This window comes from Ailuropoda melanoleuca, chromosome 5 (assembly GCF_002007445.2).
Source record: "Ailuropoda melanoleuca isolate Jingjing chromosome 5, ASM200744v2, whole genome shotgun sequence".
Lineage (NCBI taxonomy): Eukaryota > Metazoa > Chordata > Mammalia > Carnivora > Ursidae > Ailuropoda > Ailuropoda melanoleuca.
The window spans coordinates 71,592,375-71,610,196 of NC_048222.1; the positions used below are offsets into that span (position 1 = coordinate 71,592,375).

General features: G+C 47.6%; 1 protein-coding gene across 2 annotated transcripts in view; it reads right to left on the reverse strand.

Moving 5' to 3' along the window:
* Positions 1–1,197: 1,197 nt before the first annotated feature.
* DPYSL2 (dihydropyrimidinase like 2) overlaps positions 1,198–17,822 on the reverse strand; it is a 130,858-nt gene continuing 114,233 nt past the window's right edge. For both annotated transcript variants that reach the window (XM_019794340.2, XM_034661227.1), the window contains exons 9-14: positions 13,894–14,050; positions 13,278–13,419; positions 11,014–11,184; positions 7,109–7,288; positions 6,104–6,269; positions 1,198–4,166 (exon numbers count right to left, since the gene is read on the reverse strand). In XM_019794340.2, coding sequence (XP_019649899.2) covers positions 4,075–4,166; positions 6,104–6,269; positions 7,109–7,288; positions 11,014–11,184; positions 13,278–13,419; positions 13,894–14,050 — 908 coding nt within the window. In that variant the 3' untranslated portion in view covers positions 1,198–4,074. The remainder of the gene's footprint in view (positions 4,167–6,103; positions 6,270–7,108; positions 7,289–11,013; positions 11,185–13,277; positions 13,420–13,893; positions 14,051–17,822) is intronic.

The window sequence follows — 17,822 nt, forward strand, 5'->3', positions numbered from 1 at the left end:
TACAATGAAGCCAGGGTGGAAACAGGAGCATCGGCTGTGGGCCTGGGACTTCCCTTCTTGTCATAGGTCTTATAAAAGGTTAGGGTGAGCCTTTTTGCCTCCCTCCCCTGGGCAGATTTTCTTTTCCTGGATCACGGTGATCTGTCACCTTCTGCAACGAAGGCAGTAGCCAGCCCTAGACACACAACACAGGTTACGGGGTCTCCAGGACCTGCCATAGAGCTGAGGGCAGGTAATGTTTTTCTTCTGAAGGATTAATGTATCTTCTGGTCACTATAAATGTTCTATGGTCTTCTGGCCACATTACCCTTTTTGCATTTGCTGCTAGAACACTCAGAACCTCCTTCCAAGTTTACAACGTCATGGCAGGTGTGTGGTACGAACCCCACTCAGGCCTTATCTTATTTTTCCTTCTCTTATTTTCCCTTCATTCAAACACTGGTTTATAAAACTTGGCATAGTGTATATATTTTGTAAACCACCTCATATCCTGTTTGGACAGGGCTGAATAGGAAACAAAGAGAAAGGAAGAGAGAGAAAGACTTGATCAATCATAGGGAGCCCTAAGCACTCCTTCATTCAGTGTCTTCAGACCCAATATACCAGTGCCAGTTAACAAGGTAACCGTGGGAACCTAGCAGCCAGCCTTCTGGGGTTGGCATGACTTTGGCCCCCAATGTGCATTCCTGGCACTTGCTCTGGGGGTGATGGAACATGTACTTTATGTCCTGCTTTCCTAGAAGCTATCTGACTGGGCCTTGGATGCAAGTCAACACACCCTAATCTCCTATCTTGTACGCCCCTTGTAGCTTGAAGGTTTTCCAGAGTCAACCAGCTATATGGATGCAGAGAGCATAGGGGTCACATCAACCTATATGGTTCCCCCACCCCAGATTCCCACTTCCAAACTTGTGCTTGCAGCTTGATTCTAGAAAGAAGCTCTCACGCCCTCTCTAGGGTAGTCTATGAATGTCTGATGCTCAGCTCTGCTGTGTAGAGTTCTGTTTGGCATTGGACCTCAGTGGCCCAGACATAAGCTCAGAGCTGCCTACAAGTTTACAACATGCAGTGAAAAGTCTTGAATGGGTACCGTCACCAAAGTCTGGCCAAAGACACCCATGAATGCTTCAGGAAGGAAGGTCGCTGGCGGGCCGGGCCAAGCAACTGCCTCCTTGAACATCTCAACACAGACACATCCCTGAAACAACCACATTTTGCTTTATTAGGCGTTCCATGGTAATATAACACAGAGTTCTTAAGGAATAATAAACACGAGACTTTTTTTTTTTTTACCATAATTATTTTGCCATTAAGACAGTGGTTACAAAAAAAAAAAAAGGTACTCTCCTGGCTACACACATTATCAGCTTTAGCACTGAAAGTTCCTCCACTCATGGGTCACAATCACAATTCCAGGGATTAGAAACCATCTATTATTAAGTCCTACACTGTTTTAGAGCATCAAGTCACTGTAGTTATTCAGTTCGGAGACACTGTCCATTTATTTTAGCATTTACATGACATTCATTTAACAGACACACAAAGCAAGCCAACAGGTAAACATGCTTACACAGCCTGCAGAAATCTTCAGGTTTGAAATTGTTTTAAGAAAACAATCAAAATAACCAAAATCACCATGACCTGGTACAGGAAAAACAGGAAGACTCAGTGAATACTAAAAGAGCTGCAAGTGTTTCTTAGAATTGAAACAAAAAAAAATTTTTTTCCAACTTGTTCAAATTTCCTCTAAGTGCAGGTGAGAAAAAAAAGCAAATATATTAAGTTAACCAATTATTCTTTAAAAGTGCAATTTACTTTTAAAATAACAAATAAACAACAACAACAAAAAGAAACCCCAACCATAACCCCAAAGGCAAAATGTGTGGTGAGACAAGTGTAATGACGTGACCTACTTTTCCATGTTACGCTTTACAAAAGCAGATTTGGTTCGATAAAAGCCTGCAAACGTTAACATTGCTTAGAGAACCTGTAAACGCGTTTGGAAGGAAATGCAACACGAATCAGCAAAGACAGAGCCCAGCACGAAGGCAGCTAGCGGGAAGGGTCACGGAGACGAGGGTGGGGATGTGGACACAAGGTCACCTGTGGTCTCTATGGGGGCCACACACTCGATTTGTAAGATTTTCTCCCCACGACAGCTCTGATGGGACATAACGCTCCTTCAACAGATTTTTCCCCTTACAAAGTAAAATGGACTCTAAAATTTCCCAAAGGTTTTCTGAGTTTAGAAGGCCTCCCTATATGGCATTTCCCCTCATCTGTGGTCTTGCTTTTCAAAGTTTCAGTTCTTTGGGTCAAACGAAGTCCAGAAGCAGGTGCTCCTCCCTCTGCTGTACTGTCAGAAGGTCAAGAGTAGCCTGCCGCTACAACACAGCGCCTACGTCCTTCACGTCACTTCATTCCATCACACAGCCATCTTACCAGCTGACGTCATCACAAGAAGGGTGACTACAGTATAATAAGGTATTTTAAGAAAGAGAGACCACATTCACATAACTTTTGTTATAGTATGCTGTTATAATTATGCTATTTTATTATTGTTGTTGTTAACCTCCTACTGTGCCTAATTTATAAATTAAAGTTTATCACAAATATGTATGGGAAAGAAACAATATATATCAAGTTTAGTGCTATTCACGACTTCAGATATCCACTGGGGGTCTTAGAATCCCCCGTGTAGAAGTACTGCATGATATCTTCCAAAATAATTGAACAAGAAAAAATATTTTTTGCCCCAAAGTGAGAGGCCGCAGCATGCTCTGGAATCCCAAAAGATACTTAGCTGGGAAACAGCAGGCCCCAGGGTCAGACTCCTACCAGCTCAACACTGAGCTGGTGGCTAGCTTGAGGCTGACTGGTTCACTTGGGTCATGGGGCTCAATTTACAGATTTGATCATGTCTTTCTTTAGCTAGGTAGCATTGCATGGAGGAAAAAACTTATGTCCTATAGCCTCAGGTTTCTGCAACATCTCTGTACTGTTTGAGGTTCTATTCTGAGCCCACAGTGATAGTGTGGGTAGCTCAGCCCTTTGCTGCACCTGGAAGCATCCCGAACTCAAACACATATCCTGGTGGTGGCGGGTGGGTAGCACCAGTCATATATGGACTATAGTTGCAATGACAAAGCTCAAACCCTTCCAGGCAGGTTCTTACGACCACAATAAAAGAGGAGACCTGGTCATCTGAGAAGACACAGGGGGACAGAGAGAAAAACAGGGGTCTCAGAGACAAGGGCTGAAGGAAACACAAAGAAAAGGACAGATGTGAAAATATATATATATAGAGAGAGAGAGGGCAGAAAAGATGTTAAGAAAGGAGAAGAGAATCATCAAAAAAGGTAATCTGCAGCAAAATCTAGGCCAAAAAGAAAACCTGCCCTTTATCAACAGTTGACCCAGAAGATGATGGAATGCAATGTGGACATTTTGGAGCCTCTCAGGAGGGACATGAGTTTGCCAACCACCCTGAAGCAGCTCGATGGTTACATAATTGCATCATTAGGATGTCCAGTTCAAACCCCTTGTATTAATATTGAATTAGGCTTCCCAATTTAGTATGTAAAAAAAACAAAAAACAAAAAACAAAACTACTCTCCCCTCTCTCCCACCCACCCTCTCCCCAGACCCACAAAGAAAACTTTTAAAAATTTAAAAAGAAAAAGGCAGCTCTGGGCAATTCACTTTATCTTCCCCCCGCCCCCTCCCCCCCATGAAAAGGAAGATGGTAACAAGAACAACAGAGGTTAAAGATGAAAAACGCCCTCGTTGTTATTTGCTTTGTTTTGCATGTCTGAGTGTTGGATGCAGTTCCGTGTATGGGGTTGGTGGATAGACTTGGGTGTGATACTCCTTAGATGTATAGGGAAGTGGGTGAGCAAAATCAGTGACTCCGGGTGAGGGACGGAGTGCAGGGCCCAAGAGGGAGCCCCATGAACTGGCTGCCCCACAGTAACTATCACAGGCTCTTAAAAAAAAAAAAGTTAGGAAGGAAGTCTCAGAATGTCCTCAGGTGTCCCATCCCCCATCCCCAAGTAGGCTGCGGACCCGGGGCCTCTAGCCCAGGCTGGTGATGTTGGCACGGCCACCAGGGGGAGCCACAATGCGCTGGGTGGTGCGGCGGGGAATGTTGTCGTCAATCTGGGCACCTGGAGAGGAGACACGGGTGGGGTCAAAAACAGTCACGCGAGTTCCCGCGAGTTCCCGCGAGTTCCCGCTCTAAACCAAAACAGCACACCCCAGGAGAAAAAGGGCCAGGCCCACACTCTGTCCTGCTCTCAAAACCATACTGCAAGTTTAAACTACAAAAAATGGACCCACCTAAAATAGCCAAAGAAATTGCGGACCCTGTAAAGCAGTCCTTGCAAAAGCTGGTTGGGTATTGAAAGAGTAAAACTATATACAAAATAACACACCATGTTTTAGCTGTGACTGACTGAGACTACATCCTGCCCGTACCCTCATTAGTCAGGCTGAGGGTGGCTTTTCTGAAGGATTGTACAGCCTTCTCTCTGGCATTCTGTTCCCCCAACTCCGTACCTCTGTTGTGTAATCAAGAAGAAGAGTAATGATGCTTCCTTAGATTGGAATGGCCTCGTCAGATAAAAGAGCACAGACATGATTATGCCCATTTTACTCTCTGACAAGACTAATGTTTGTTATTTTTTAAATTTCTGAAAATTGGTAGGGGTGCCTGGGTGGCTGTTGGTTAAGTGTCTGACTCTTGGTTTCAGCTCAGGTCATGATCTCAGGGTTGTGAGATCGAGCCCTTTGTCAGGCTCTGCACTGTGTGGAGCCTGCTAAGATTCTCTCTCCCTCTGCCCCTCCCCCCCTCTAAAAAAATAAAAACTAAAAATAACAATAAAAGTTTTGAAAATTGGTAATCCATATATGGCATACATGGTAATTTTCTGAAACCTAGTATATCTGACAAGAAAAAAAAATCTGGGGCGCCTGGGTGGCACAGCGGTTAAGTGTCTGCCTTCAGCTCAGGGCGTGATCCCGGCGTTCCGGGATCGAGTCCCACATCCGGCTCCTCCGCTGGGAGCCTGCTTCTTCCTCTCCCACTTCCCCTGCTTGTGTTCCCTCTCTCGCTGGCTGTGTCTCTCTCTGTCTAATAAATAAATAAATAAATAAATAAATAAATCTTAAAAAAAAATCTATCAGAGTAACTGTTTCTTTAACGTGCCATTGAGATTTGGATACTTATGCGGCTCAGGGAGCTTGAAAAGTAGGTTTCTAGCCATAGGCCAAACGGAGGACCGGAAGTTTCAAGTAAAGAAGCCTGACAGCCTGGACCTCTCACCTTCGCTGACATCACATGTTTTATCCACACAAATAACTAACAACTACCAGATGGCTCTGTTGCGAGTACTTTACATGCATGTTCGCTTACTTAACGCTTCCGACAGCCCCATGAGGTAGCTGCTACTCTCATGCCCATTCTGTAGACGAGGAGACTGAGGCACATCCGCATCTGGCTACAAAGTTAAGCTATTCAAGCTCCGGATGCCACAAGCTGAGCTACGACGATATACTGCATACATGGGGGCAAAGAGAATTCAGAAATACCACAACACTCTTTTCTAGGATGGACACACCACTTTGGAGAAATGTCCTCTTACTACACGGGGTTCTATATATACAAAATGTGCACAGCATGACATTATACATGATGTAAACTTATGTCAAGATTCTGAAACCCGGGACGCCTGGCTGGCTCAGCCAGTTAAGCGTCTGCCTTCAGCTCAGGTCATGATCCCAGGGTCCTAGGATCAAGTTCTGCATCAGGCTCCCTGCTCAATGGGGAGCCTGCTTCTCCCTCTGCCTGCCACTCCCTCCTACTTGTGCTTGCTCTCAAATGAATAAATAAAATCTTTTAAAAAAATAATAAAACCTTTAATTAAAAAAAAAAAGATTCTGAAACCCAACTGATCATTTCGTAGGCATTATATCTCTGCGGATATTAGTCTTTCCCACGAGTATCATTCCTTTGCAGGTCTACCCCTTTAACAAAAGCGAGCCTCGCCTGCTCCACGAGCACAGCCCTGCAGAACCAGGCCCTATAACCAAACCATAACTGTACCAGACAAGCTGAATCCAGACTGGTGCAGGTTCCGGACAGGTGGGGCCTGCTGCTTGGCAGGAGACGTCTTAGCCGAGGAAGCCGGAGTGACTGTCTTGGGTGTCACAGACACCTCGCACACGGGTCCGTCGTACAGGCCACGAGGAACCCCTCTCAGCTCTGCCAGCTGCAAAACACAAGAGCCCCGTAACTCAGGCCACGTGCACCAAGGACATCTCCCTGGCAACTCTCCAGAGGGGGGTAGGAACGGCAGTTAGGACAGGCCTGTGAGATGTGGGGATAGAGGGCTCCCCTTATGGACACACGCCGTGGGGACAGATGTCAGCAAGGAGCCAGCCCCTACCACTTCAGGCTACAGCTCCCCCAAGGTGAACCTCGGATAGCTGATTACTCTACAAAAACTAACATTTCTTTCCATTTCCCCCCAAGGCACTTTAACTTACACCCAAGGCCGAAACTCCAAACATGTTGTGAAGAGATTTGGTCTCACATTCAAGATCTGGTCCCCAACTTTCTTTTCAACCTCACTCTTTGTAATTCCCTCACAGCTCCGTCCTTTCTCGCCCTCATAGTCCCCAAGCACCACTGCCTTACCATACCCTGAATACACTCCACATCTTCCATGCTCATGACATTCTAATTCCCTTGTCTCCCTTCTTTGACTTCTCAAACTCCTACCTAACCTTCAAAACCCAACTAAAAATGCCCTCTCCCCATGACACTTTCCCCTGTAACTCCACAGCAATGGCTGCCTCCTCTGAGCCTCACTATACACTTCTCATCTCAGCACATACCAGTCTTACTTGATTCTGGCTGGCTGTGGACATACCTGACTCATCCACTGGTATTCTGAATTCCAGAATTAAAAAGATCATGTATCCCTTATTCTGGAACCACCCCCTCCTCCATACCCATCTCAATATTCTAACTCAAAGCGCTTATCAGCACGTATGGAGCAGAATTTAACCCATAACAAAAACAATTTGTAAGATCAAAGCCACTCACTCTGCTCCTCGCCTTGATGCGCTTGTAAACAAAATCAGGGAAGGGCTTCCGAGGGATGTAGCGCCCAGAGCCTTCAGTGACATGAAGGGTGCCATCCTCCAGGACGATCTTCCCCTGGCTGATGACCACCAGTGGAGAGCCACGGCACTCCATGCCCTCGAAGATGTTGTACTCGAGAGACTAGGAAGAGAGAACACATAAACTTTAGCATACACCCTGCCCAAGATCTCGTAGACAAAAGAAAGGCCCAGAGATGAACTTCCTGTCCCAACTGGCGACCCCAGCAGGCACTTGATTTCCCTGTCTAGAATACAGAATCATCTTTTCCTCCCTCTCAAAAATCTGGGGGGAAAATAGTTGAACAGAAAAACCGTGTGGAAAAGCATGAGGGTTTGTAAATGCTACACAAATATAAAGGAAGTGATTCCTTGTATCAGCAGCAGCTTTGTCCTCACTGACTCAAGCTCCCATCAGGCTAAAATCCAAAGATCTTCTCTGACCAAGTTCTAAATTTCGAAATGGGCCCTCCATGAGCAGGTTTTCACACTGGCTTTCCTGGTTTTCCAATATGTTAGCGACGTGGTTCAACAGCAGCCCCTGAATGAAAAGCCTGTGGGAACTCGAGCCATGCCTTCGATAAAATGTTGACGTCTAGTTAACTTCCAGAACCACGCAGCTCTCCTTTTAGCTTCAAGCTTTGCAGAGTGACATATCCGTGCATCCTCCTGGAAAATAGGCAGGATCTTCATGTGCATGTGAGTCTTCTGTGGCAGAAGAAGGGCAACAGGAAAGAGGCGGCACTAGTCCCACCCCCAGCTTTGGTTCACCCCGTGCTCCTTCCCCAGGTCCCACAATGCCCCACGCTTCTTCCTGCCTGTCCTGTTCCCGGGCACGAATGACTGTGGCTGGAGAATTCACAGGGAGCTCTCACCAGAGAAAGCAACATGGCCTTCTGGAAAAAGTCAGACAGGTTATCAGCATTAAGGAGTCAGTCTGTGAAGAAAGAGCTGTAATGGGTCAGTGCAGTTCAGGAGAACATTTCTGCCTGGCACAGTGGCTCAGAAGGATGGGGAAGCTCTGGGCTGGCTTCACAGCTCGCGTTCAGTGTCAGAATGACAGCACTGAAAGGCTCTTGGCACTGCTCTGAGACCCCAAGAATCCTGTGGAAGCTACCCAAGGAATGAAGCAGAGACGTACATGCAGGCCAAGGGGGCGGGGGGGAAGTGTGTGTCCCCAAGTCTGGGACTGTCTTTCATCCATTCGAAGACACTCATCCCTGGAATCAGTATATGTCTCACAGCAACGGACCTATGCAACACTTTGTCAGTCTACACGGAGCTGAGCTCTGCCAGCGGGATCTGAGATCTGGCTTTGCTTTCCCCACTGGCCCAGGGGATTACCACACTGGGGCCATTTCACATTAAATGCTTGGCTTGGCATTCTTCTAGACCACAGTGGCAGTAGGCATTCAGACCACCAACGTGCAGGAGGACCGGCTTGCAGCTCATCTTCTCAGGAGACATTTTTGCCTGTTTGGCAAGAATGCCCATGTTGAGGCACACGAGATTCTCTGTGCCCCTTTCTCCAGGTCAGAGTCACCTCTCAGTTATCCTATGCAAAGCACAGGTAAGCCCTAGGTATCACAGTCTATCTGTACAAGAGTCTCGTAGCAGACTCAGACTGCTGTGTCTTCTTTCGTAGAACACGAACTCAGGGAATAGCTTCAAACTGAAGGCATCTCAGATTTGGTGAAATCCAGACATTGTGTATGGAACTGAGCAGATCACTTGAATCCCTCCTCAGAACTATAAGTTCTCCGTCTGCCTCTTCCCCGAGGCTTACGTGAATATGACAACACAAAAGCAACATACATGTGTAGATCACACTGTCAGAAATCCTGTCATCTCTGACCTTTGACGAGGTGTGTGTCATCCTGAGGGAATCAAGCCCCATCTTTTATTCCGCACCTGTGCCTATGCTCTAACAAGCTCCCCTTGCACCCTACTGGAGGACTGGTGACAACTCTGGCCATGGGGCCATCCACCCTGGGTTCGTATCCCAGGTCTAACACACCCTGGCTGTGTGACTTTGGAAAGTCCCTTACACTCCTGAGACTCCGCTCCAGGGATAAAGCCCACCCTGCAAGACTGACACTAAGATTCAAGGAAATAAAATGAACAAAAGCATCCAGCATGGTATTTGGCACAGATTAGGCATTTAGGAAGTGTTTGCTCAGCCATTGTCTGGTTTTTTTTATTGTCCTTTCACAATAAGACTGCAAACTCTTTAATGACAAAGCCATCATAAGACGCCTATGTTGAGTTTAATTGCCTGTAAATGACAGATCACAAATGCCTAGAAGGGCTTGGAGCCATCCCCCATTTTTAAAAGATGGGAAGAACCAGCCCCATGAATCTATGTGACTTAAAATTAACAAGCCCAAGTTCCGATCACAGCTCGGGGTACACAGAACTGACTCTCTGTCAAACCGTGAGGCACTGAGGCTTTGTTGCTCACCAGGTGTAGCTATTTTTAACCCCTACATCCAACCCTGGCTCCCTAAAATGACTCATCTGGCTGGATGCCTGAGAAGCCCGAGCCGAGGCTTAGCAACGGGGCTCAGTAATAGTTAGCTAAATGCTCCAAATTAAAGCTAATTAGCCCAGTGGTATGAAACACTGTATTACGCAGGGAAAGCCTCTCATTTGTATTTTCCCGGATGATTAATGCTGCACAAATGTGTTTAGCATGGACTCTCTGAATCAGGTGAGGACAGAACAGAGGCACTTCCCTTACACCGGGTTGCCTGGAGGCAAAGGCAGGGCAGTGCTATTGCTCCGGAAAGGTTTGGGAGTGATGTATGAATGGCAGAATCTGTCTTCTTGAATCACCTCTCCTTCACATCCTCTCTTCTGCCACAGTAAGGGCTCCACATGCGGACTCCTTAGCTTCAATAATGAGTCCAGTTCACCCATCCCCTCTGCAGAAGGGACTGCCAGGGAGGGCAACCATTCTCTCCATCTAAGCCTGGCCAAGAGGCTGCAAATGCAGTCTGGTAGGGAAGAACCCTGGACAATTTGGGGTTCTAATTCTGGCTCTACCACAAAATAGCTATGTAACGTCAGACTAGTCACTTAAGCTCTCGAAGCTTCTGTTTACTATCTTTCCACTAAGTAACTGGGGTAACGGTGCCATCTCTTTACTGAGAAGGCCCCATGAAGAGTAAATGGGACTGTGTTGTTAATGCATATGAACACGTAGGTTCCCTGGGCAGGTCCCTAGGTTCTCTGCCCACAGAGGCCATTCTGGACCTCCAAGAGGTTGTGATCTAAGTTACAAGTAGGTGTGGCTGTCATGCTATGCTGCAAAGCTAAGCCAGCCAGTGGGGAAGGAGGGAAAAAGTCAACTCAAAGTCAATTCATTCCTTTAGGATCACAAGAGCATCTGTCATTGAGGTTTTTGTCCAGGAACACTGACATGAGAAAGCAATGGCCTGAAAGAATAAAAGTGCCCAGTGGGCATCTCAGGAGTGGGCATCTGAAGGTTTGCTGTGGGTTCCTTGTGGCATGAAAGGTGCTGTCCCCAACCATTAAAATGGGATGGTGCCTGACTTCTAGAAGCTTCCGATGTCCTGGCATGACTGTGGAGCCCCTGAAGGTCTACAGACAGAGACTTCTACCTATAAAGAACTCCAAAATGCTGAGAAGAGTAACAGTCTTACTGTCCTGACCAAAGATAAGAAGATAGCTTTTTTTTTTCCCTCAGTAAATTACAAGTTATAATATATCCTGGGGAAAAGTTCATTCCTATCACAGCAAGCTCTTTCTGGGGACTCTCCCTGCCTCAGTCCCTTTCTGGGACTATAATTCGTTTGGGATTGGGTCCATGCAGTTAACAGGACTTACGCTGTTGTGGGTCTTGGCAGAGATGGTTTTAACGCTGTCGGGGTCCCAGATGACCAGGTCAGCATCAGATCCCACAGCAATACGGCCTTTCCGAGGGTAAAGGTTGAAGACTTTGGCTGCATTGGTGCTGGTCACAGCCACAAACTGGTTCTCGTCCATCTTCCCGGTGACCTAAGGAGTAACACACACACACACGCACCAAGAGCAAGTCAGAAAGTTGAAGGGTGGAACACTACTCAGCAAAAATAGGAACATGCTTTAGATACACACAACAATTTGGATGGATGTTAAGGGCACTGTGCAGAGTGAAAGAACCAATCTCAAAAGGCCACATACCATACGGCTTTATTTCTAGCGCTTCTCAAAATAACAAAGTTATGGAGATGGAGGACAGACAAGGGGCGAGGTGGGGATTCCTCCAAGGGGTTAGGGGTCAGTGCGACTATCCCAGGACAGCACAAAGGGGGTCTTTGTGGCGATGGAGGAAATCTGGGTCTTTACTGTGGTGGTGGTTCCATGACCCCACATATGGCAAAATGACACAGAACCACACGCACACATTGCAACACTGTCACTCTGTGGGCTTGGATATGGTGCCATAATCAGGCATTGGTGAGACCGGAAGAAGGGCGCACAGGACCCCTCTGTCTTGTCTTTGTTAACTTCCTCTGAATCCATAATTATTTCAAAATGAAAATTAAAAAAAAAGAAGTTGAAGGGGCTACACTGCCTCTTCAGGAAACGTCGCTTGGCTTGAATGACTGTTCTTTTCACAAACACGGGCGCAGCCCTAGGCTTCCAGTCTGGCCCCACCAAAGGTCCCAAGCCAGTGTCCTGCTGTCGGAGGTAGGCACCAGTCCCGCTCTCCTCACAACCTTCCCTGCAGTTCCTTGTCTCTACCGCTTGGGCTTCTCTTCGCTTTAAATACAGGAGCTGAGGAAATAACTGCCTATTTCTGAGTTAGGGAGCCCACTCTGAAGCTACTAGAAAAATGAGCAAAGGAAATGAGCAGGTATTAAGGGAGAGAGAAATACAAATGGATACAAATGCCAATAAGGACATGAAAAAGAAATTCACTGTAACCAGTAACTGAAGAGATTAAATGTAAAACAAATTCACCAGCTGGATCGGCAATACTTCCTTTTTGCTGATGATAATACCAATTTGGACCTAATGGAAGAAGACGGCATTCACTGCTGGCAGCATACAAACTGGTACATTCGTTCTGGAAGGAACTTTGACAATACATAGCAACAGCCTTAAAAATATACACACCCTTTGACCCACCCTTTGAAGTGGTATCACTTCTAGAAATTTTCCTACAAGCATCATTAAAGATCTGTCCAAGGATGTGTATACAAGATGCTTGTCCCAGAAAAAAAAAAATCAGAAACATCAATGTTCAAAGAATGACAAATGAATTTTAGTCCAGCGTTAAAATGGAATCTTCTGCTAGTAGTAAAGACCAAGTTTTTCAAGTACATTTAAGGATGTGGAGACATTTTCATGATATACAGTTTTCATAAAACAGGCCACAAAATAGTATTGATTATCCTAGTGTTACTTACACACCCACATACATACATATCACACACACGTGTGCTCTTGCACTGACAAAAACTGGAAGGACGTTTGCCAGAACGTTCATCGCGGTTATCTGAAAGATGGTGTGATGAGGAATTTTTACTCACTTTCTTATTCTTTTTGGAATAAGGATATATTGTACCCATAATCTACAAAAATCATTAAGAACCAGAAAACCTGTTCTGTTACTACATTTAAAACACTGAAAATGAAAGAGCCCAAAGGACCCTGAAAGGTCAGTGTACATTTCAGCAGGCCTGCCAGAAGCCTGCAGTGGGCAGAAAGGCTAACTCCAGAGAGCCCAGAAGACAGTTTTAAGGAAACGGAGTCCATTTCCCAGAGTGGAAGATTGACCGAGACTGTCACCAGGTTGCTAAGAAAGTTTTTTCCTGACTGACCAAAAAAAGTCCTATTTTAGAGTCTCTGGGTTTGTTTGGTTTTTTCCAGTCTCCACTAATACACAGAGGACAACGATAAGAAATATATATGTAATATTTAGGAGGAAATGACCTCTAAGGAGCAGTCCTGGATTCTCAAACTGAAAAAATACTGTCCCACAAGTACCGGCTTCCAGAATTTTCTCCACTGCCATTTCAAGGCCTCCATGAGACCCATGACCATGAGACGAGGAGGCAGGGGCAAGCTGACACCAGTCCAGGAGCGAGGCCCCGGCTCCTTACCACAGCCTTATCCCAGATGACGGACATCCGCTCCTCAGTGCCATTGGTGCCTTCAGGGATCAGGGTGAAGTTGTCCTTTCCTACAGCCTTCTGGGCAGTGTTGAATGTACAATGGGCACTGCCAGTGACCTGCAGATCTCCGCTGGAAGGAAAACACACAGCCGGCTTTTAACTAATCTTCAGCTTCGAATCATCCTTGGACAGATTTTTTTAATTTGCCGAGTGACTGAAAGTTTTTGAAATAGCCTATCCTCCCCCCTCAGGAGACAGAACGTTCAGGAGGAAGTGACATGGTACTGAAGCTTTGTTAAAATGCTGTGTATCTAAATCCATTCTGTGAGGTATCTTATCTTCGGGTGACACTGCACACAGTGGAACCCTTCTGATACCTCATCCCTGCTGCTGACTTTCAAGATGGCCCAGGTTTTATCTGGAATTTCCCCATAGAACAACGTCAGCGCGATAATCCCTCGTTCCCACTTAGTGATCTGAGTTTCGAGAACAAAGGTCTCTCTGTGTGCAAGCCTGCTTTTGCCCACCAGGCTGTACCCTGATGGGTCAGTCGGTCTGGGGAGAGGCTGAGAATGGGGAGCGTGACCAGGTCGTCAAGACTCACCAGGACAGCAAGGAGTTCAGAAAGTCCGGAGTGGTCGGGTCAGGGCTCAGGGGTGGGGAGGTGACAAAAGCAGCAGCCTTGGCCCAGTTCTTGCTCCAGTAGTGGGAGCCATCAGTCCCCAAGCTGGCGGTGATGGGCTCACCATACACCACAGTTCCTGACAAACAGAAAGACAAGGCTGAGTACTCACGATACGCCCGGGGAAGGAAACCACCCTGGTGGGAATCACTACCCGCCTGGCCCCATGCCACGGGCTCTCTCCATCCCCTCCAAGGAAGCGCCAGCGCCCTCTCGCAGGTGAGGACACTGATGGCCAGATACCTCCACCAGCCAATGTCACCAATCCAATGTGTGCTCCCCAAGATTCCCCCTTCAGGCTCCGCTCCTCTCAACACACTCTTCCACCTCTGACCCTGCTGATTCCCATGTCTACTAACAATCTCCCGCTCACACTGCACCCAAGCACCCAGTCCCAAATGCCGTCTAGACTCTATTATTGGAGTGATCCACGGCACCTCAAGCTTAACCTCGTTGCTCACAAAACACTTTCCCTGCTCTCCCAACACTGCCCCATTGGCTCCCTTTGCACTGCCCCATTCTGGCTCCTGGGCTGAGAGAGGAAGCTAGACATGAGATCAGTGGGCTGAAGCATTTGAGAACCCATCTAGAGCCCTCCAGATGGGTTCCAGAGACAGCCTGGATCCCTGAGTCACTACCTGACTTGGTAAGACTGAGAAATGAAGGGCCCTGCAGTGTTACACTGCTGAGATGTCAGTGTTTCCAGAAGCTTAGCCTAACGTAATACATCGTCTGAGAATGTCAATTCCCTGGTGCTCACTCAAATCATGCCCTCCCTCCTCTGCCTGTTTCAGTGCAACCCAGAAAATTGGGAGTCATAAAATCACCGAATGCCAGCACTTTGACACCTTAAACACATCCTTCCCTGCCACCTCCCCCCCCACATTCCTTGCCTTCCATCAGGCCTTCTTCCTTTCTCCCCAGCTCATTCCAACAGAGCCTCCCAATCAGAGTTCAGATTTGCTTTTGCTTCCCCCATCCCTCCGCTCATTCTCCATGACACCTCCAGAACGATCTTCCCACGCCAGTCTCTTGCATAAACTCCTCCTAGGCAGCCCTTCTGCCTTCAAGGATTGAAACAAACTCCCCACAGAAGCATCTAATGCCCTTCATCATCCAGCTCCGTATCAGAGTTCATCTCTTCCTCAACACCGTCCGCAACTCACCCGGTCCTCCCCTCCAATAATCCAATAGTCACCCAGTTTTGAATTTTCTGATTCTCTACTTGATGGGAGAATTCCTGAAGAAAAGGAGTCTGCCTGCCTGCACACAGTAGGCACTCAATACATGTGTGTCACCCTGATGAAAGAGTGTAATACCTCATTAGCCCAAGGCATCAGTACTGGAATTTGACCTCAGCCAGCCTCAACCACCACCAGGAATGCACCTCTCCTCACCTCCTCCCAGGGCACACAGGGCTGACCCACCCCCACAGCAGTCCCCACGGGGTTCCCTCTTCTCTAAACACAGGGCCCTCAAGGCCAAATACTTCCCAGTCAGGAATGCACCTCCTTTCCTCTCCCCAGCCTCATCCAAGGACTTATCTCTTGATAATACACCACAACACCCTCCCTGCTCCTCCAGAGCCCGCTGCCCCCTCCAGCCTCAGGAATTTCACAGAGGAGCGGCTTTCCCTCTCCCGCCAAGGGAGTGTTAGAAGCCAGGCAAGCAGCTCACTTGAGAAAATCAGTAACAATCCCCAGGCAGGAGGGCCGGTTCCAGAACCCAGGAGAAGCCTCACAAAGCAGGAAGCCCCCAGGCAGAAAACGGCCAAAGCTCAGAATCACCTGGAAGGGCTCCTGAGTTCCTGACCTACTCAAAGCCTCCCAAGCAGGATTTGGTCCAAGGAGCCAGCTGGGCAGCTGCACAAACTGCTCCAGCTCATCCCCAAGTGGAAAAACACTGAGCAATGAGGCCTTAGCTGCTGCCAGCGCCATTTCTAAGTGCAAATGGCCGAGCAGACCAGCGCTGGGCCCCGGGCTCTCACAGGACCTCAGGCTCCTGGCTTTTGGCTTGCACATTCAGCAGGACCTGGCTGAACTGATGCTGGCTCTTCCCACCCAGCCAGGTCTGGAGGTCCCGCTCCTGCCCGAGCACAAAGCAGAGATCTCTGTCAGTCATTAGGGAACCAAAGGATCCCACCCTAAAGGTTTTCCGGTTCTGTGGACATGAATAGGTTCGAGAGAGCAAAACGCTCAGAGAACAACAGTGGTTAGACCATCTTTGAAAATCTGTGGGCAAGCATACACATTTTCCTGATTTTCCTCTAACTTGCTCTTGCTCATCCTCTCCCTGAAACTCTTGTACAAGGAGCAGCTGGTTCCTGTAACACCGCCTGGATCCCACAAGTGTGAGTGCCCTTGACCGTGGCCTTTATCTCATGCTGCGAAATACAATGCAGACTTGGGGGGGGGGGTGCTCCCATTCTGTCTGTGCACAGGAACACACACCTCCCCGCAAAGGGATGAACCCAGCCTGCAGCCCCCGGGAAGCCCAGAACTGGGTCGCAGCTTCAAGGCCATCGTGGACCAGGACCTGCCTCCTTAGACCGAGGCTGGGCAGGACTCCTAGGCCAGGGCTGAGCTAAGAGGGGGATCCTGGAGAAGGAGGGACACATGTTGTGGTTCATTTCTGCTTTGTTCTGTTCACATTCCAAGGGATTCAGGGTCCTTGCTGGCTTTCGACTGATTTCTTTTCTTTAGCCCCCAAAGACAGGGCAGGAGTCAAGCCATCCTATAGAGGGCCTCCACCTCCAGGGAGACGTGGGACCACAAGTGGGGGGCTCTGCCTCCCAGCACCTTCCCAGGGCACTTCTCCCATTTTATAAACACCGTACTGGAGGGCGCCGTGGATGAGCTTTCGGACTTCAATCCGGCCACAGACACCACTAAACTGCGTGCCAGAAAGAATTACCAATAATAATAATAATAAACCACGAAATAAGCTGAAATGGCCTTTACGCCCTCCTCTAAACACACTGCTGACTCTCTCTTGGCGGCAGTTAGACCTTCATGATTTTCTTCTCCAGGCTTACTGGAGTCTAAACTGAAGGATGTGACCCCGAGCCAGCCTTTGGCAGGCTCCCTAGGATGGCCGGGAACTGCAAGGCCCTGGGGGTGGTGTTTATTCACCACGAGCCTGAGGCCTGAGTGCATTCATGAAGAGTAAATGCAAGGCTGGGGTTTAGAAATGTTTGACAGCTCCCGACTCGGGTAGTTAAGTCATTTCCCGTGAAAGAGAACCAGGAGGACAAATCCAGAGTAGAAACAGTGGGAAACCATGTATGTCTATTTCAAAATGCAGCCACAAAAGCACAGTGAAAAACCAACTGGGACAGGGGCACAGACACACAGACACACACACAAACACACACACACACACACACACACACACACGCAACCACTCTCCCTCTCCCCTCAGAGAGCCCAGGCCAGAATTCAACAGCCTAGGGCCTCTCCACAGATAACCCTGTGGGATTTGGGTACAATAAGTGGTTCCAGAAGAAAAGAATCAAAAGTTTTCTGAATTGGTCCTGGGGTTTCTAGAATTACCTCTCTAATCTGATTTGATTTAAAGGCACTAATGGCCCTATTCCTGGTAGTAAAGAGAGCACTGCCAGTTCAGGGCGTGTTGGGGCAATAGAAGTGCACAAAATAGCACCACTGAATACTCCTCTCAAATACTTCTCCTAAGAGACTAAGTTTGGGGTAACCGTGGATTTGATTCCTTAGAACATTTCTGTCAAACTGAGTCTAACGAGGTTGGCTGATTGTTCCTAATTACGCTGGACAAAGTGGGGAAAGAAAAGGATGAGTCCAGGGATTTGAACTCCCAGCCCGAGTGCTATAGAA